Below are 21,257 nucleotides of genomic sequence, written 5' to 3' on the forward strand. Positions count from 1 at the left end.
ACACACACCTCTACTGGAATAACACGACCTTTTCCAGCTTAGCACATACTACTGTCAAAGTATTTACTATCCATGTACTGTGTATAGATAATTACATTATCAACTTCCCTGTATATAGGAAAAACATTTTCATTTGTAGCTGAGGACTGATATAGTACCAAGTCAATGTAGAAGCTGCAGGGATTTTGGTGTCATTTGTTTTGGTGTCCATTTGTGTTGCTTCATTTTGCATTTCCCTGGCTCCAAGCGCTGAAGCTTTAGGGGCTTCAGGGACCCTGTGGCTTTTCCGGAAGCTGCTCTGCTACTGCGTTCCACAGATCACACTATGCCTGCGATGAAAACATAGGGTCCTTGCACACTGATGTATCTCTTTCTGCTGAATCGAATCCCTTTCTCTCACCTTTGCTTCTTTTTAATGCATCAGTAACTGCTTGAGTTTCTAATATTGTTTCTCTGATGGCCAATTCCTGTCCTGTGCTGGCTCTTCCTCCCAGCAAGCCTGCATGATACAAAACTGCAACCTAAGGGTTAATTTTTTTTTTTACATAAGTATTTTCACGCAATGCCAATAAAACGTTTCAAGCACCTGTAATTAAAGAGTCTGGAGATAGATCTGCTTGTTAGTACATCCAAAAAATCTGTCAGTCTTTTAACAAGAAGAAAAAAGGGGGCAATTGTTCAATATTAAGGCTTTACTGCAAGGAAAATGAAGTTCTCTCCTCCTCCAACAGCCACCAGGGAACTGGCAGGAACTGGGGGCTGGAGCAGAGAAAGTCTGCCAGTCACGTTTGGGTTTGGTTGATTTGAGGGGGTGGACCGGAGGGTGGTTTTTTGTTTCTCTAAGATGCTGCAACTTTTAAACAAAAGTTTTTGTGCTATTTGGAACCTCTACATGGGATTCCTTCTGCTTTGGTATTTTGTCTGTCTGTGCCGGTAGGTGTGATCAGCATATGGAACCATCTGCCTCATCCGAAATCTATACGCAGCAAATGGCTTTTGAGGCGTTTCAAAATTGGAATGTAAGGATGTGGAACAGCAATTATTAAAACAAGAAGTTAATATGAGAAGAGGCAATTTATTTTTATTAAAAGTGCAATTTAATCCCAGAATTATCTAGAGTCTGTTTAATGGGCAACACTCACTTGACTGTGCAGGGGCCGGTCAAATACGCCGTCTGTGCTGAGGTGGGTACGGAAGGAGCACGGAAGGGATGGGCAGAGACGCTGCCCGGTGCCCTCCTGAGGGTTCCAAGAGGATGAGCCATTGGGGTAGCAGAGGAGGAAGGCACAACACTGCCTCACAGCTGGGAATCCAGGTCCTGCCTGTCCACAGCGGGGAGGTGTAGGTCTGCCCTACTCCTGCAGCCGCTTCCCAGATGATGATGGGTCTCAAGGACAATCAAAGGGTTCCAGCTTTCGCTGGCAGAAGCAAACACCCAACCGGATGGAAATTCTAATCTATAATAATTTTCTAAAACCCCCAGCCTGACAGCAATTTGATTAGAAGGCTATAGGTGAACGTCACAGAGGATTTAAAGAATGAGAAAGCCAACATATAGCTGGTAAAAGCAGCAGAGGTGACAGCAGACTGTCACATCAGAAGGCCAGAGCAATGCTCTCCCCTCTCAAGAGTTGTACCAGGGCATTTTCACTGTTGTTTCTAAACACCCACAGCTTGTACGATCAGAAACACTCCTATGGTTAAGCTCTCCTCTCAGACATCTTTAATGCAAAATGCTGTTACAAAACAGCTTTTTCAGGCTCCCAAAGCAAGTACTTCTTGGAAACAGAACTCAGAAGCCAGAGTTACGAGCAAGGATCCAGGTTTTCAAGTCGAGATAAACAAAATCTTTCACTAATTTACCGTTGGCAAGCTCTGTGTTTAGCAAGAAGGCAAAGAAAACTTCCCCCAGCACTCTGCTAGGCAAATGGGAGCACAGGCAACCATTCCAAGCATTTCACAGTAGTACTTTTCCATTCCCATTATGAAAGACATCTTAAGCATTTTTCTTTTAAAAAAAAAAAACATTTAACTGTCGTGATGGAGGACTTTTATTCCTTCGTCTTAACCCACTATAGACGGGCCTGTCTCCCCCACCACCCAGCAAGGCATGAAGTGCAGGACTGCAGATGCTGGACAAAGTTGTTTCACTTCGATATACAGACTTCCAGCAATGCATGTCCGCAAAAATAAAAATTCAGGCAGCCTTGTAAGTCAAGGCTTCAAGAAGAAAACCACCAGTGACCACCTAACACTGCCTTTATTTCTCCCCTGTAAGCCCAGGCTGGCCCAAGTGACCCAGCTGGCTGCTCCGGAGCATGCACAGCTCTTCCTAAGGTTCCTCCTGCTGAAAAGGGAGCTCTAAATATCCCATTAAGTCTTCGACTTTGCATTAATTTCTGCGTTAATTGGCTGGGGACTCACATCCAGGAGGGATGACGTTACCCTTGAGGCTGAGCTGATTTTCAGTCACAGAGCCCCACTAAACAAATTTAGCTGCTTGCTTTCGTAGAGACTTTTCAAATGAAAATTTTTGTGCATCTTCTTTTTCCTCAAACAATTAAATTTCAAACCTGAGAACATCTGAACCTGTAGGTGACACTGGCAATGAATGATTTCTTGTCCGTACTGACACGACTTCCCAGCTTTCCCTAACCAGTTTGAAGTGTTGCCTGTTCCTTACTCCCACTGCCAGCTCAAAAAGGCTAGTTATGGCAACGGATCGAATAACTGCTCTATTTGAGATACAGCTTTTATAATTAACTCTACAGATTGATTTCTGCAGAAATCATTCTTTAACCAGGAGTTCCCTACTCCCAGAATGGCCACTACTCAGCTAAGCTATTTACGAGGTTACCTGGGGACTTCCTCAAGTGCATTAAATTTCAGTTTCATCCTTTCAACCACCGCAATACCTTGAATTAAATTTCATACATCATATTGCTGTGTGATATTGATATATTCACTTGAGTTTCAGGGGCTATTGTAATTACTGATTGACTTAACTCATTCCAAATCCAGCATCTTCCTGGAAAAATACCATCTAAGCAAAAAAAAGAACAAGGCAGATAATGCTGGATTAAATCTGTATTTTATGCCTAACTCACACGTTTGTTCAGCGCAGCCACCTAAAAGGATTCAAGGATTCTCATCAGGAATAAACTGCTCAGTAAACAGATAATTGTCTAAAAAAGGAAACAAAACCCCACTGTGCTGTTCTTTTTACCTAGAGATTATTCAGGATAGTCAAAGTTTGGGGAGCGTTCAGTAAGCAGCTGAGGAGGATGGCAGTGTGCTGCATTACTTAGACTGGCATAAGACAAACTCCTGTATTGTTAGGAAAAAACACAGATGCCATCCGTAACACAGTTTAGACAGGTGCCCCAATTACCTCTCGGGATTCACAACATGTTTAAACACTCTCAGAGCATTAAAGAATCAACCAGAGAACATGTAATGTAATATAAAAGCTCTCTTTCAAGCGCTATGAACATCTCAAGTGTCATTTACTAATCTCTTGGTGACAACCCTGAAATCAAGGCAAGAGCATGCCATGGAGCATCGGAACTTGGAAGTTCAGATACGTGACCTTTGCAAAGCCAAAAATCCATCACTTATAGCCCTCATCCGTTTATAGATAATCAAAGCTTCCAACATGTGTTTAAATGTATTATCCATAATCCCTCAAGTTAAAGGTTAACAACTGCCCTTCGGTAGGCATCACTACAGTTTGGTGACTATTGACTATAATTTGTTAATTTTTTGTGTTGACTACTATGGTGTCTATTTTATAAAGGAGTAGATTTATTCAAATAGACAGTTGTTGGAAAAACAAAGATAGAAGAGTTTGAAATACACACAATTTCAGCAATGGGAAAGGGGAAAAACACCCCCACAGACTTGGACTACTACCAGAAACATTTAGATTCAAAGCAAACCTAACTTTCTTAAAATGATTATTTTCAAAACCTTCACTATTTGTTTGGAACAACGTGTATTAGACACCCATATTCTTGGAGATAACAACAAAAAAATATACATCCAGCCTAGTCGGCTACTTCAGAAAAGAGCAAGCACTTATACCAAATAAAATGTTATTTTTAAAAGCTTTTTCTTCCACATGCTTGGTTCCAACTGTAAAAATTGACCTTTGGTTTTAAGAAGCCACACACACCGCTTGGCCCAGATGCGGGAGGCAGAGCTGCACAGCCAAGGCAGCTGGGGCACCGGCCCCGGGGCTGAGCTGAGGCTGGGAACCACAGAAGCCCACCCCAGGATGGCAAAAGGCCATAATGTTTAATGTTCAGGCGCCTACCTTCACCCCCTTAATAGCAGTGTCACTTAAAAGTAATAAAAAAGGTAAAATAGTCCCGCTCTTCACACTATCTTCACCTCTTCCCTCAAAATTCCCCTCCTGCTGAGGTGGGTATAAGCGTACATCTCTCTCTTCCTTTCAACTGGTTTTAAAAGGACTGATCATATGGGAAAATCTGAAGAAATTTCAAATAATCCTGAGACAATACACCTTATTTTCCTAAAATACCATTTGAACAACTTTTTGAGCATGTATTTTCCCTTAGCTCCTCATTACCAACAACAGCTTACTTTTATACTTTAGAGCTGAATTTCCTGTTGCTTTAAAAATAAACGTAAATTACAAGAATTGACAGTGCAGTCTTCAGGGGTTCATCCAAGTATCTAGTTGTTGACATTTAAAACATCAGGGCTGTCAAAATGGAAGATAGTCTAGTGCTTATATAAACTTAATTTCCTTGTTTTCATCAAAAAGTTATTAATTAAAAGGTAGTCTCAGCCAGGTTCAAACTCTTCATGCATAGTCAGCCTCCTCTGATCCTACTCTATCAAGGAGATGGTTTTGGCATATTTATATTCCACTCAGGCAAAAAATAATATATCTGTAATTCATCTTACAGCATGCACGGGAGCAGTGGCAGCATCTCCACAGGACGTGTTCCCGCAACACCAACATGCACAGTAAACCACTGAGGCTTCACCAGTTTATTGTCTCACAGGTTACTAGAATACCCTGGTCAAATGGTACTACGTGAAAAAGACCCTTAGTAATTAATATCACTCATTATTTTGTGATGGATTTTAAAGTTCCTAAGTCTTGATGGCTACTCTGCTTTTCATTCTCTCCATAGATTAAGGAAAAAGCCAAGTTCTGCAGCAAGTCCGCAGACAGACAGCAAGAGGCCAGAACATATGCTAAGCAGGACCAGTTGCCCAACTGGTTGGGTATGTCTCACGTTCTTACACTTCTCATTACCTGGGGACAGAGGGCTTCCAGCTGGCTGGCTGACATGCGGACCAATTTCACACCTTCTTCATTGTTCGAGATGGAACAGGCCAAGTTGGCAACCTGTGTCAGAGGTGGGAGAAAAAACACAACTGTTAGAATTTGGTTTTATTTCGGAGGAAACTTTTTACCTGCCCCCAACAGCGACCACCATGAAATACAAAGCATCCGCATTCCTTCAATTTTGAAACCACTAATGACATCTGTTCATCTCTAGCCATAAAATCGTAACACATCAGACCATAAAACCATAGTTATTCAAACAAGACAGACAGATGGCTGTTACCACCAATTGGGTTAAGCTCTCTCCAGTAAAACGTGCAAGAGCATCACTGGCAGCACTTGAAGTTACAGCTAAAAGCCCATTCCCATTCGAGTGAGACAGCAGCAATCATACAATTAAAAAAACCAACCCGGCTCCCATGCACCTGAGGATAAAGTCTTCTGATGTCCATAAGCGTAGGGATGCTCCCTTTTTCTTGAAACATTTATATCCTACTGTGTGTCAACAGAAAAGAGCTGGGAGGCCCACCGAGCCATTCACCTCCGCAAGCAGTGTGGTGGTGTTGCGAAGCTCGAGGTGTTTTTCTGGTGTTGCAGAGAGCGCACCTTCAGCGACAGGATACAGGTATTGGCTTAAACTACTCGACGTACATCTATCTAGAGAAAGATGTTCCTCCAGCACTCCGCTCCTGCCCCAATTCATTGAATAAAACCACTTGCTGGTATAGGTGATCTTCAAGATCCAGCCACAGTTCTCCAAAATCTGAATAGCGTCTCATGATGCTAAAATCTTACTCCAAAACCCGGACCTGCCGCAGAGCAGCATCCTTAACTAGGTCATCTCGAAACAGAGGACCTTTCGGAAACACCTGCCTTTCAAGAGCACGCAGGAAGGGGACAGCACAGAATTTTTGGGTAATTGAAGATATTCCTCATATCAGAGCTACTCTCAGGGGAAGGAAGTCTGAAGTAAGTTACATTTCTTGGTTGACAGGTGAATGACAAGCATGTTATTCTGAGCCATTTGAACACAGAAAGCTGTAAAAATAGCACGAAGTGAACCGAGATGAACACCAAGTACTGTCCTTTTGGAGACAGAGCAACCTGCCAAACCCCCCAGTAAATGCGCTCTAAAAGCACCATCACAAGCCAGTAGATGCTCAGTAACACCAGGGAACCAGATTGCTCTGTACTCTTTTCTCCGTAAGCTGGGGAAATTCCATTCTCCCTTTAATTAATCTATCTCGTGCATTGGTATACGAGTCGTTTTGAAGTGGTATCTGCAGCTATAGCATGTGCTTTTCCCCCTCCCCAAGCCCTTCCCTGATGACAGATGTTCCCACACAGAATACATTACTGTCCCACAAACCGTCAACCACACGCCAGTACGTTGAATGGCGTTTTTCATCAACCCCATTATTAACTTTGGGACCGAAAAGCAAGTTCCTGCTGCAAAGAGCGCAGCCTCTTCCTCCCTCCGGCTCCAGATCAAGTCACAGAGGACACAAAACCCTGCGCTGTCAAGAAGAGAGGTCTGTTTCCAACACCGAACGACCAAGAAAACAGATGCAACGGCATATATTTGGATGAAAACAAGCTGCAGTTGAGAGAAAGACTATGCAGCATCAACAAGACATGGAAAACTCTGCCAGCTTTCAGGAATATTAGTGTCTTACATTTCAATTTTGTTTTCCACTAGTCTCGTTAACTTCTACGAGTTAAGAGATGGAGTTGCAGTTGGTCTTCGTCTCGTTGTGAGGTGGTGCAGCTTGCACCCAGTTTTTCCAGGCTCTTTCCTCCTCCTTTCTCTTGCCACGTTTGCTGCAGCCTCCAGCACAGCTCCTCTTCGGCATGGCAATACCACCCCACAGCTGTACTCTCCATAACGCCCCGGCAAAAAGGGATTTTAGTTTGAACATAGGGTTGGTTTTTTTTCCTGTAGAATTTGCCATGTCTTAAATCTCTAGTTCACAGCGAGCTGTAGTATTTTATGCTTTTGTTTAGAGGCCCAAAAAAAGAATATCAAAAGACAATAAGATGCCATGATTTAAAAGTCAAATAAAGATTTTGCTGTTGTTTTAAGCACAGGTCATATTTTTGAGAAACACCAGTTTGCCAATATTTTTTATGGTCCATATTTTCACGTCGTTCCTGCCTCCGCAGCAGCAGTTACAATCTCTAGGAGCGAGAAGAACACAAAGCTCTATTGAGTAGGGGCTGAATAAAAGCGACATTGAAGCACTACAAAATCAGCCTCTCCGATATCTGGAGATGTTGTGCTCTCTCTCAAGCCAAGTGTGATGAATCAAGCACAGAGAAACCCCGCTCTGTCTGAATACAGAGAGGCAAAGAAGTTGATAATTGAGCGTCCCCGCCACGGGACGATGAAATTTTGCTTTTTTGCACAGTCATTTTTGAACAGTCATTTTTCTTCTGAATACCTCACTGATGGCAATTCTTCTTTAGAAATTGCCCGGCTGGGCCTGCCAACCTCTGTGAAAGGAGCGTGTGTGCTTCCCTGACTGAGGGGCTTTGGCAGCTCAGGACAATCCAACTGTTGGCTGCCACATCCCATCCTACCATGGCGGCTCCAAATCTCAACACTTCACTTCAGCCTCCTCATCCAAAAGCAAGCTACTCGCCGCGGCGGATTAGCGTCGCTGCCAGATTAGCACACAAACTTCCCAGCAAACTATTTGGTGACCATCGGAGCCGAGCAGGGATGTGGCAGCAGCAGAGACGACTTGGGAGCTGCAGGACACAGCCCTAAATCCAGAGCAATCCAGAATTTACTGCACCCCTGGGAAGCACTATTGGAAACCAGTCATAACCTCTTAAAATCGGAAATTTAAGAAGAGCTCTATCAAATAGATTAATCACATTGTAAATGACACTGCAATGAGGTATTTTAAATTGTCATTAATTACCAGGTGCTCTATAGCATGAATTCTAAGATTGCATGTGCCAGCAGAGGTGGATGCTTGTATGATTAAGAACTTTAATTTTAAAAGTGTCTGAAAGCAGCCATCATCAATAACTCTCACGTGATATCTGACAAAAAAACTTCAAACTCCCCATCTTCAGAGAGGATGGGGTACCACTGGCCAGTTATTTAACAGGTACACGTAATACAGAGGATTTTGCAGCCGAGATAAAGATCTACTACCACCAAATTCGATTTAGAGCACGCAGAGCACTTGGAAATCTTGTACAATTCTAAATCTTTCAAATAAAATGAAGCACCTCAAGCAAACAAAAATTCCCCTTCAATGTAAATGAAATAGTTTCTGTGTGTGTGTCTCCAACAAGGCGGCTGACTGACATAGTAAGTGGTCAGACTTGATTTAGAAAGAACACTTGTGCTTGAGAGCAAAATAGCAATTGAACTCCTGCTGCATTTGTTCATTCTTACCATTCAACATCATCAAGCCCCTTTACATAAGCACTACTGGCACAGGCAGCAAAGGAGACAAAAAAGTTGCAAATAATGTAATCAGCCATAACGAACAATCTCTTGAAAAAAGTTAAAAATACAGAGGGGATGGAGACAGAGAGAAGCAAGGCTGATGGGGTTCATAGACCTTGTGCAGCACTCACAGACCAATTTTAAAAGCATTTTTTGGATGCGCTATCAAGGATCTCTCAGTTCATGGAGCAAAGAGCCATCTCCCAGAGCTGCTTCCTTATCCCAAAAGGCAGGATGGACCCAAAGCAGCTGCTGATGTTTGAGCTTAATTTTACCTCCCATGACAAATGCCCGGAGCATTAATGAGAAGGGCAAAGGCATAATAATTTCTACAATTTGAGCTAATGAACCGGTGCCAAGTAAGACTCAAAGCTGGACCAACTTGTCTGGACAGTCGGGTTCATGCACTGGTCAGTTTTTCCAACTCAAATCTGATGGGTATTAATGATGGCATCAGAATACTGAGAGATGAGATGATGCCTTTGGAGGAGGTATCTCCTGGTTCCTTCTAGAGGTGGGCACCGCTCAAGGTCAATCGGGAATACATTATTAGCAGGAAGGTATAATTCCAATATTAAAAAAAAAAAACAACAAACTGTACCATCTGTCACAGAGTGATTCCAACTCAAATTCTAGTTATTTTGATTCTTCAGAATTTACTAATTTTAAATCAGGAAAAAATCTTTGACATTTCTAAAGCAGTTCTTTCCTCCATTAGTGACAATTTGTCAGGCTGTGTTTGTGTTGGCAGCCGCTGTAGACAACTGCCTTCTCTGACAATAGGCAGCTTTTACCTTTGTCACCTGAAATACATTTTTGGTGGTTTTTTTTTTTTTTTTTGTAACTTGAAATTTGTTCAGATAATGACTAAGGAGCTGTGTCATCCGGCATTTCAAAGACTACAGCAGCCTCAACTACATGAGCTTGGGGTCAAGCTTCTTAAATTATACCGTTGGAAATAATCGAGAAACCCTGCTCCAGCTTTGTACTTGTGAAACTTCCTCTTTGCACTGCCATCCCAGCTTAGGTAGAGGGGTTACTTTACACGGAACTGTTTATTAGAGGACTGACAAATTGCTCGTTCAGTAAGACAAAAAAATGCAAGAGGAAAAAAGGAGCCATAATTTTTAACTTACTGCATCTGCTTTTTTCCAAGGATTTCAAAGGCTGCCACGGAAATTTTGGATTAAAGTCGTTGCTTCGTGCACCTGGACTGACTTCAGAGAAGCAATACCAAGTTTCTCCTCTTGTTTTAAAGGTCATGTTTTAGGACAGCTCTTTCAGGGACTCAGGAAGGCAAAGCTCCCCTCAATGGGTGCTGGATGCAATCATCCTGCAGTGCTATAACGCAAAGAAGGCTCTGTAATGGGTTTATTCTTGCATAATTTACAATTGTCAGAGCTGCCACACGGCATTGTTCTAAATAGGGATTATATATCGTTATGCAGGAGACAAACATACACTAATTGAATTCTAAGAGTCTTGACTATTCTCCTTTGAAACTGCAGTTGTAAAAATAGCTTTGCAGAAGTAAGAGTTTTCAGACAGTCTTCCAATTGGAAAACTTAAACTTTTCAGTTTAACATTAACCAGTGTCCTCTCGTAACTGACGTTCACAAACCCTTACGCAAAAATGAAAAAAAAACATGTCCATTTATAACAGATACTTTTGGAATCTCAACAACAGGGAAACAAAGCTTTTCAAAGGTGTTCCTGGCATTTTAATTTCCGATTAAACTTCAAAACCTCAGCTTCTTGATCTATTTTGTGCTTTTGGTTTTACAGTTTCTCTGGGAATGCAAATTCCCACTTAGCAGCTTAAAATCACCCGTTTCAAAGGCCAAAAAAAACCCAGCATGGAGAGGCAGCCATTCAACATTTTCCTTGAGGACCTGCTAAAGAGAAGCGTATCTGAGATTCTCACAAAATTCAAATACAGCACATCTCATTTCTTCCTCCCCCATATTAAGAAAACAGTCCAGATTCGCTTCATGATGGTCAAAGCCCATGAAATCAATTTATCTGCAGAAACGACTGTTCTGGCAAAACTAAGTAGCAACTGAGGACTCTCAGAAGGGATGTGTCAATTATGTAATTTCCATCCCTCTTAAAAGAAGACGTTTATTATTCAATAAGTCCATACATTTATTAATTCACTCCTACACTACACTCAATATTCAAGACAAATGGGAGCATTTTAATGTCCAGCCCTAACAGGTACTGCACGAGGGAGAAATGTGCATTATAGCTATAATCCTATCAACTCACTCGTTCGGCAGAGGCATTAGGAATTACGCAAAACAGTGTCACTTTAATGGGGATGGCAGGAAGACTTCGGATCAAATCCACAGGGACTCTGGAGCAAGTCACCGGGAGTCGTGCTGTCAACTGCTCGGTGATTTTATATGACTTAAGTAGTTGCAAGTGGCTGCAGCTCCACTGAAGGTACCCTGCAAGAGATTGTTGTGGGCAACAGAATCCCAATGTATTAACTTAAAATAGTAAAAGTCTTTAAATAAAACAAGCCGCACACAGAAAAACTCCAGATGTAAAGCACTGAGGGGGAAGGATGGACTAAAATTGAGATAACTGCTATTTCCAGAGCTCTGCAACCTCACGCAGAAGATGAGAGCAATTTTAATTTCAAGTCTGATTATAAACACACGGAGGGAACATTTCAGCTAGATGGAACAAAACTGGCAAGCAAAATGTTTTCATTTTTGTTTCAAAAGTTTTAGACAAGGAGAAACGGGGATTTGGGGTTTTTTATTTCAACAGGCTGGCAATTGACTGAAAGAGGAAGGATATCAGAGACAAAATATTGTGTATTTTCTGCCCGCTGTAATACTGAGGCAATTGCTTAATATTTCCATGGGTAACCACCCTTCTTTTGGGATCAAATCTCAAAACTTGCACCTTTCAAGTAGTGCCTGTGTGTCTAAAAACCAAGTTTAAGACAGCTTTGCCTTTGGCTCTCAACCTAAACGAGCTGTCTCCAGCTACCTGCTGCCATTCCAGGCAGGGCTGTCCCGCAAAGGCTCTGTTCAAGGAAATGTCCTTCTCCAACACAGTACAACCCCACGTGCTGTCAAGGTTTCCTGAAGAAGGGGAATTTTTCACGCAGCTGGGCAAATCCAGGGTCTGTGCATCGTGACAAACCAAACTGGGCTCCATTCGCTGAGCAAGTGCGGGCGGGAGAGCACTTCTCTCTCTCTCACCAGCAGGTTTTTCAATCAAAGAAGGGGGAGAGGAGTTCGAAGGGCACTAATACATCTATAGCATAAAACATATGCACATATTTAAGCGGCTGGAGCAGGGGAATGCCTTCATTCCCAGACTGGTAGCTTAGCCTTCCCGCCGAGCTGGTGAAGGAACAGCAGTGTGCTACGTGGGCACCGTGCCCCTCGGAGATGCAGCTGTAGCAGCAGATGTAACTATTGGCACGGGAACTATTCCTTCCTCAGACAAACAAGCGAAAGCGATAAAATGTTGTTATAAGCACGAAACACATTAGTTACACAAGTCGATGTGAGCTACCATGACAGAAATCACACCGCCGGTATGGAAAGGAGATCTGATCTTCAGCTAAAACTTTCAAAGCGAATCCTCATCTTCGATGCTTCTTAGCGACACAAATGTTTTCCTATAAAATAATCTAGTAGGGATATTTGGATAGTACCCGAATAACTATCTTTATCCAAAAAAGCCTCTATGTTTATCAAAGTGGAAATCACAGTTCTTCCCTATCTCACTTTGCTTATCACTCAGAGCGAGCTGCGTTATGGTCTTACTGAAGGCTTCCAACTTGCTGCCTATTATTAGCTGTTTAAACCGGTTTTTGGCAATTCAGACAACTGTTCAGAGGAAGTTTAATGGTAATTATAAGTACATTATGCTCTTGAAGAAGGCAACAAAAGAGTAAGAGGAATGAGCTCTACACAGACTTCAGGCAACTCCTGGATGACACGACATGACTAATATTCCAATATTGCTAATGACTAAGATGATGAAAATCCAGATGTGCATTGAGGCTTTTAGTTATGTATCAAGAATTAAAACATTTGTGCTGTATCTACAAAAGCTGTACCCAAAAAGCTACTTTAAAATGCTGTTGGAATTAAGACTCAAATATCGGGAAAATAAAATAGGCCAGGACTCTCTTGCTTTTTACCTGCCTCTGAAGACATCGTGTCAACAGCACCTACACTCAACTGTGCTTGTATTTCCTGAGCTCTTTTACAGAGTTCCCCTTCCTCGAACACTTATGTTTCCAAAGGAGAAAGGAACAGAGTAAATACAGGGCTGGTTCTAGTGGGGTAAAAGGACATTAATACAGTTTTCCGAATGCCAACCTCATTCAGCTCCAACTTCCACACCCTTCCCTTGGCCCAAGCGTTTGAAGCCCAAGCCCCACACAATCATCCAACGTACGGACTGCCCCATGGACAAGGGATGGCAGAAAAGCCATCCACACAGCAGCTGGTAACCGGGAGGATTTTCAAACACAAGAACATCTCCAAACACCCCGATTGCTGCCCAGATATGGGAGGGTTCAAATTCATCTCCAATCTCTCCACCCCTCCCACCAGTGCCACTGTGGGGTTACTGGTTACCGTGCTTCTCCCAGCTATACTCACAATGAAATCTGGACAGAAAGATTACCCTGAAGTCTCTCCCGACATGATTTTTCATCCCTACCAGCATTCTACAGAGCCTTTCATACATAATTTGGTGTAGCATTAGAAGATTGGCCTCAAAAAAAACCTTACAAGAACAAAAGTTATCCTATTAAAAGGTCACTTGCCTTTACTTATGTATGATGTATTAAATTTGTATATCCAGTTTGCTGGAAAATGGAAGAACTTTTTCTTCTGCTGAGGCTTTCCCACTTTACTGATTATAAATGTAAGGAAATCATGTTCTACGGGTAGAATTTAATTTATTTATGAATTAGTTGACTAATAAAATGAACTTACAAGGAAAGTGCATTGGTTCTTGAAGTGTCACACTTTAGAGGGCACATTAGAGTTCTACTGGTCATTTACTGAAGACATTTGTTTTAAATTGCTGCCAAGGTTATCCATAGACAAATTACAGAAAACGTGCTTGCTCTTTGGAAGAGACATTTTGCTCTCCATCTTAAAATGGGAAATTAGTCCTGAGTTGGACTAACTCTGCCTCTCTTCTCCAGACCATAGCGCAAGGCCATTTCTCTCGTAATACACATTTACCTTCAAAAGAAAAGCAAGTCAAAGACAAACTTGAGTTTGCAGATTCCCCCTCCCTACCCCTGAAAATTAGGTAAACAGGTGCTGAGATAAGCTCAACATGAGCCGGCAATGTGCACTGGCAGCCCAGAAAGCCAACCGCATCCTGGGCTGCATCAAGAGAAGTGTGGCCAGCAGGTCACAGGAGGTGACTCTACCCCTCTACTCTGCGCTCGTGAGACCCCACCTGGAATACTGTGTCCAGCTTTGGAGTCCTCAACACAGGAAGGATATGGACCTGTTGGAACGGGTCCAGAGGAGGGCCACGAAGATGACCAGAGGGATGGAGCACCTCCCCTATGAAGACAGGCTGAGAGAGCTGGGGTTGTTCAGCCTGGAGAAGAGAAGGCTCCAGGGAGACCTCATAGCAGCCTTCCAATATCTGAAGGGAGCCTACAGGAGAGCCGGAGAGGGACTCTTTGTCAGGAAATGTAGTGACAGGACAAGGGGTAATGGTTTTAAATTGGAAGAGGGGAGATTTAGATTAGATGTTAGGAGGAAATTCTTTCCTGTGAGGGTGGTGAGGCACTGGAACAGGTTGCCCAGGGAAGTTGTGGATGCCCCATCCCTGGAAGTGTTCAAGGCCAGGCTGGATGGGGCTTTGAGCAACCTGCTCTAGTGGAGGTGTCCCTGTCCATGATTCTATACCACACTGACTGATAATGATCTCAGCCTGGAAAATGCCCATTTTTGAGAGATTAATATACCCACCAAAGATTCAGAAAAACATTCCAAGTCAATATTTTATTTGGGTGTCAAGTTCTCTGCTTGACTGCGCACTTTTCACCCGAGATACATCAGCTCTGTCTTTCAGTTCTGACAGATCCCTTTGGTGGCAAAGAAAAAAAGAATATTTAAAGAATGAGCAAAGCCAGCCCACCCCCACCTCCAAAGATGCTAGTTTGATAAACTTCATGTAAACTTTGGAAATCAGCTGACTGATAGACACAAGGGATGATCTTGTGAGATCAGATTTATTTCTAGATCGGCTGGATACGTCGATTCCATGCTTCGTTTTTAATAAATGTCTAAGATGCCCAAACACTAAGTGCACACCTTTATCACAAAGACAACCAGCTACGCCCAGGTAAGTTCTGGTTCATGACCAGAGGGCAGGTAAGCCTCAGTTTTTCCAAACCTTTGCTGTGTCTGAAGTCCAAAAGCCAGCCATTACTTTACACCCAGGCTGTTTTACTCAGATTACACTTCAGATGTTTGGGTTTTTTTAAAAAAAAGGTTTTCACATGTGAAAAACCTGCAGCTGTTCAGCTCTCTGAAGAATATATAGGCTGCAAGTATTAGGATAAATTGCAATAAAATTATTGCAAGCGTGCAAGGCTTTGGGCTGCTGGAGAGGGCTATTTTTAAACTGAAGTCTGAAGAATTACTCCAGGACATGAGGGTGAGACAGGCAGGGCAACAGCCGGGGAGAATGTCAGCGCAAGAGGCTACAGACAGCTTATGGAGCTCTAAGTGCCCAAATGTGATTCTTTCCAAGCAAATAAATTTGCAGTCTGCATCTGTTCCTGGGTTTTCACTGAAGATGAGAAAATCATCTCTCCATATGCAGGATACAACCCAGTGCATTAAAAAAAGGCACAGAGCAGTCTTTTCAGATAAATTAAAGCAATTGGAAAAACATTGATGCTTATGAAATATCATTGAGAGCTTCTGCCTCCCTGGCCTTACCAAAGTTTCTCCAAGAAGAGACTTATAAAATAAAATTGGAGAAAAACATTTGACACAGGGGAACTGGACTCATTCCTATAAGATAGGATTATTCATTGTTTTTAAGAAGATATAAACTCTCCCCTTCCAAAATATTCTTCAGCAAGCAAACAGCTATTATAAGCTTTTACCCAGGCTCTGCCCTCACGTACCTTTCAGCCACCTAAATTGTGACAAACTTTTTCCATTAAAACCAAACTGAATAAACCAGTGACAAACAGACAACCTAATTTTTATTTTTCTAACGCATTCAATAGTGTAGCAAAACATTTCTTTTGAACCTTTATGGCTTTTTCACTTATCGGAGAATAGCCAGAAGTGCCACCGCAGGGACTGCGGGGAGCGGTACAAAAGCAACTGGCACAAAAACACACTTCAAAGAGTGGGAGGAACAAAAAAGTCAGCGTGGTGCTAAGTGACATCATTGGAAAATGAGCACTGAGTTGCAGGACAGCCTAGTTTCTAGGGAGGAATGTTAAATCTAAGGACGCCAATGCCAAGCTGCCTCTCCTAAAAAGCCAAGTCACAGACTGGAGATCCAAGGCTACTTTATCCAGCATCGTAAAACCACTGGAATCCAACTACCTACTTTACAATCAGTAAATCGGGAAGATTTTCATAGTTCACAACTGAATTTAACTTTCTCTTGCGCTGGTTCCCGAAATGCTGTCTCTTCTGTTCTCCCTGTGTGCTGCATTTAAACTGGCTTCTCAATTCCTGAATTAAACTCCTTTAACAAAGTGCAGGCAGAGTGCTAGGTAGTTAATGGGCTGTTAGTAGAGAGCAATTTTGAAAGCTATCTTTGAAACGTATTATTCAACTGAGACAAGTCTCATTTTACTATTTTACTGTTTCTCAGTTTTCAAAAGGCGGGATAAGGGGGTTAGTATTTCACTACATGAGAAACAAATTAGATGGAAGCCCTCTGAGACACGGCTTTGGTGTGGTTTCTCTAGAACATACAGACCCAGCAGGCAAATCAGATTTTTGTGGTTATGGCACCTTTTGGTCAAATTTGGCTGCCTGGACTTTAGGAACCAGAAAGCAGACAGTGCTCTGCTGCCAAGAAGGGAACATTCCAAAATAAAATTAGCCAAATCATGTGCTTGCCTCTCTCTACAGCTTCTTGGAGGGCCTGTAAACACCTCTGCACTGCAGGAGCGAGAACTCCCCACACTAACCCAGGGCAGAACCAGCATCGCCACTGCTCCTCTCTAGCCAACACCTGCAACAGTTCAGTGCCAAAAAAAAAAAAAATATATATATATATATCTATCTCATGGTCCCCTCTAGTGGCTGGCTGACCAGGAGAGCAGCACTGACTCCTCCAGGTCACAGGACCTGGGGTACTAAACCCAAGGTGTAAAACCTCGCACTAATTCAGACAGGGAGCTTCCGAGTCGCCCGGTGCAGAGCAATCTCTTCCGTTTTTTTCTTCCCATGGCTTAGCCTGAGAGGAAAGGACACCTTCTCTTCTTCATCTCAAACACAGGAGCCATCAATCACGGCATGATACACAACACAGCCCCATTCTGCACTGCGGCTGTTTTGTCACATTTGATGTCTCGAGTCATCAGCAGCATTTCCGAGGGTAGTTAGGATAAACTCCCAGCACTTATCTTCTGCTGAAAGCAGGTGGAAGCAATCACTTCTCATCTCCCCAAGTGGAACATCTTCTCTTCTGCTCTTACACAAACGTTTAGTGTTTTTCCAGATACCTGCAGCCGACTTTTCTGCTCGAGAGCAGAATCGTATGGGAACTTGCCAACATCCTTCTCCATTCCGGCAGAGACATTGTAAGTACAACCCACCCCGACCCGTCTTCCTTCACAGTAAATTTGACATCGCGCACAACTGCGCAGTGGCTTGCTATCCCCTCCTGACAAAGGGCTCTGCAGGAGGACTATTCCCCTTCTGTCCAACCTAAACGTATATATTAATCCATCTACGTTCCTGGAAGAGGTTTATAAGCCATCTAGATCATGCTACTCTATAGCTAGAGTTACATTTTAGACAGCAAAAGCAATAAGCAAGCCTTCAAAAAGCTGTTGCAGCAGCATATCATTTTAGCAGAACCTTTTGATGCCAGTCAGAAATATTGTTTAATGCTTACTTTCAGGGGAACAGCCATTCTCGAGAGACAGACTGGCAGAACGAACAAAGGGTCTGTAAAACTCATTTGCAGCGTGGCATTTTGCAGACAAGGTGAGGTAAGTGCAAAGGGCTCTCCCGTGCCAGGGAGGACAGCCACCCGCTGCTTCCAGAGCCAGGTGTATTCCCAAGGTGCAGGGAGCACGGGCTCGCCTGGCAAGGGCGGCAGAGACGCTCATGGATGGAGCAGCATAATTATTCCTTCATAATTAGGCTGATAAACTCCATGTGAGGACACCACGCACCCACTGAAGAGGTGGCAGAGCTACGGCAGGATAGGCACTGCTATTGTTGTCCCAGTCAACCTCTCCTGTAAACAAGCCCTAAAAATAATTTTCTAGATGGATTAGGCTTGCACCAGGAAGGGAGGCTTTAGACAAAACCTGCTTCACAGCGCTCCCAGCACTGCTCGTGGAAGGGCTGTATCCTGCTGCCCAGGCAGGGCACAGCAGCACCGCCTGCCGCCTGCTGTTTGGCCAAACAACGTTAGTTAGCTACTTAAAATTTAGAATAAAATAACTTTGAAACTATACAATGGCGTTTACATCAGAAAGCGGCAGGCCAAAAGAGAAGAATGTATACCTTCAGAGAATTAAAGATTTTCATTGCTTAGACAGGAACTCTGGAGAGCTGGACGAGCTCGATGCACCCAACACTATGGGGCAGTTGGTCTCTACACTCAGAGCCCCTAAGGCTTTAAAAAAGTGAGAAAAATAGAGTGAGCAAGAGTAAGCAGCTACTTTTACTGATGTTCGATAAGTCGTATTGAGTATTTTAAATCTGCCAAGTGGTGTGACAGTATCCCCAATGAGCCTAGGAGACACGGGGACTCTGAGTCTGATCAAACACAGGGGTACTAAGAGAGTAATATCACATTAACCAGGATCTGGTGGTTCCCCGGCAGCTGCTGAGGCCGAGCCCAGGACCCAGCCAATGCCTCAGAGCATCCCGGAGCACACAGAAGGAGATTCTGAAGTTCATTCCCAGTGGCACGTTGCCTCAACAATACCTGTAGATGTTTATTCCTTGCCATTCAGCAGCAACAGGCACAACATTCTCATGCATCCCCAGCAGCATGGCAAGGGAGGGGATTCTGCCCCTCTGCTCCACTCCAGGGAGACCCCACCTGGAGCACTGTGTCCAGCTCTGGGGTCCTCAGCACAGGAAGGACATGGACCTGTTGGAACGGGGCCAGAGGAGGCCACAGAGATGCTGAGAGGGCTGGAGCCCCTCTGCTGTGAGGACAGGATGAGAGAGTTGGGGGGGTTCAGCCTGGAGAAGAGAAGGCGCCGGGGAGACCTTAGAGCCCCTTCCAGTCCCTCAAGGGGCTCCAGGAAAGCTGGGGAGGGACTCTGGATCAGGGAGAGGACCCATAGGACGAGGGGGAAAGGTTTGACACTGAAAGAGAGGCGATTGAGATGAGATCTGGGGAAGAACTTCTTTGCTGTGAGGGTGGTGAGACCCTGGCCCAGGTTGCCCAGAGAAGCTGTGGCTGCCCCATCCCTGGAGGGGTTCAAGGCCAGGTTGGAGGGGGCTTTGAGCAACCTGGTCTGGTGGAAGATGTCCCTGCCCAGGGCAGGGGGCGGGACTGGGGGGGCTTTAAGGTCCCTCCCAACCCAAACCATTCCGTGATTCTATGATTCTATGCGAAAACAATGGCAAGAGAAGGAGGTTACCAAGATGTATCCATGAACACAGGGTAGGAAGTTACATTGCTCTTCGTAAATGCACTACCTGACGGAAAACTATTAACTTTAATTGCAGACTAATGACCTTTAATGCATTTTAGTTAAGACAGGTTGGGCCCATTTAAGCTGATCTTCCCACAGATTAGCTTTAGTCTCCAGTAACACCAGTTGGAGAGCCTCTGGGTTTTTATTAGGAAAAGGTGGCAGGGATAGGTTTTGTTGTCATTTCGAGTTTGTTGTTTGTCATTTGTTTGTTGTTTGCTCTTTACGCACACACAAGCAGGTTTTCATTCTAAGAGTCTTCACATTAAAAGCCTGTTTATATTCACTGGTATTTTACTGCAAATAAAAAACCTCCAGGCTTCAAGCAACGGGTCAAATTGTATGTCAGGAGAGCCTTGCTCTCCCTTATTCCACATCACCATCTCCAAGTAACAAATCAAGTAAAGGTAACAGCATAATGTACTCACTCTGTGTAATATCTGAAACTACATGGGCTATGTAACAGGAGCTGCTGCTTTTTGGTAAGCTTATGTTTTTAATTATTTAAATATGAAATTAAACTGCATTTAAATTCATTAAAATTTTAAAAGGAAATTTATTACAAATTCTGTAAAATTTGTTTCAACAGAATTGAAAAATGTGTTTTGCCTCGTCTTGCCTTAATTTAACTAGTGATAATTTCATTTTAATTTGTACTGTCTTACCTCAATCAATTTGTTGGCATGTTCGCGGAAAACCTGGGCATATTCTTTAACTTCTTTTTCGTTCCCATTCTTGGCAGCTTCAATCAATACTAAAAGCGGAACATTTGTTTCCAGAAATGAGTCGGATACATGGTCCATAACAGCTTTGCGGAGCTAAGATAAAAACAAAAGAACGAGTTATTTTTCCATAGTGTTCCACTGCTGTTTCCTTTTACTGTATTAATACGTAAAGCTTAAAGTACTTTTGTCGTTGATCCCTTTTTCCTTTGTGTGACCAAGGCTTTCCCTGCACTAAGTCTTGTCTATACACTTTTTGCTTCAATTTAAATTAAATCTCCTTAAAAAACTGGATTAGTTATATAAGTGCAAGCCACCAGTTTGGCCACAAATATTGATTTAGCAGTTCATATTGGTTTTGTCTGAGTAAATTTGCCGCTTTCCCTCAGCTGATTAAACAACATGCTGATTTAACTTTCTTATTTTTCTACTAGAATAAAAACATTTTTTCAACAAACTTGATCCATACCCGCATTTACTTGAGAAGGGGAATACATTACTTTAAAAACCAAACAGATGAGATTGATTTTACATGAATGCAGTCTTCTGTAGATCCTGTACATCTATAGGCTGAGATGAATACCACCAGAATTATAAAACGTACCTGATTATGTTCAAAATCTATAAAATGGGAGTTGTTTTTTTTTTTAAAAAAAAAATTCTCTCTTGCCATGAGGATGATTAAGAACCCAATATCTTTAGTACACAGTTAACAGGGGATCACGTTTCCACCCCGTATTTTCCTGCAAAACAAGTACTGGAAGCTTCTAGTCTTTAATTCGCTAAATGCAAGCAACAAAAGCCCACTGCCCACAGGAAACAAATCAACAGGTAACACATTTCCAAGAGGGCAAACACGCAGAAATGCAC

The 21,257-nt window shown here is 43.0% G+C and overlaps 1 protein-coding gene across 1 annotated transcript in view; it reads right to left on the reverse strand.

Moving 5' to 3' along the window:
• CTNNA1 (catenin alpha 1) overlaps positions 1–21,257 on the reverse strand; it is a 122,902-nt gene that overhangs the window by 30,186 nt on the left and 71,459 nt on the right. Inside the window, exons 9-10 of the mRNA XM_074155901.1 lie at positions 20,331–20,483; positions 5,291–5,383 (exon numbers count right to left, since the gene is read on the reverse strand). Of these exons, the coding sequence (XP_074012002.1) occupies positions 5,291–5,383; positions 20,331–20,483 (246 nt within the window). The remainder of the gene's footprint in view (positions 1–5,290; positions 5,384–20,330; positions 20,484–21,257) is intronic.

Source organism: Numenius arquata, chromosome 11 (assembly GCF_964106895.1).
Source record: "Numenius arquata chromosome 11, bNumArq3.hap1.1, whole genome shotgun sequence".
Lineage (NCBI taxonomy): Eukaryota > Metazoa > Chordata > Aves > Charadriiformes > Scolopacidae > Numenius > Numenius arquata.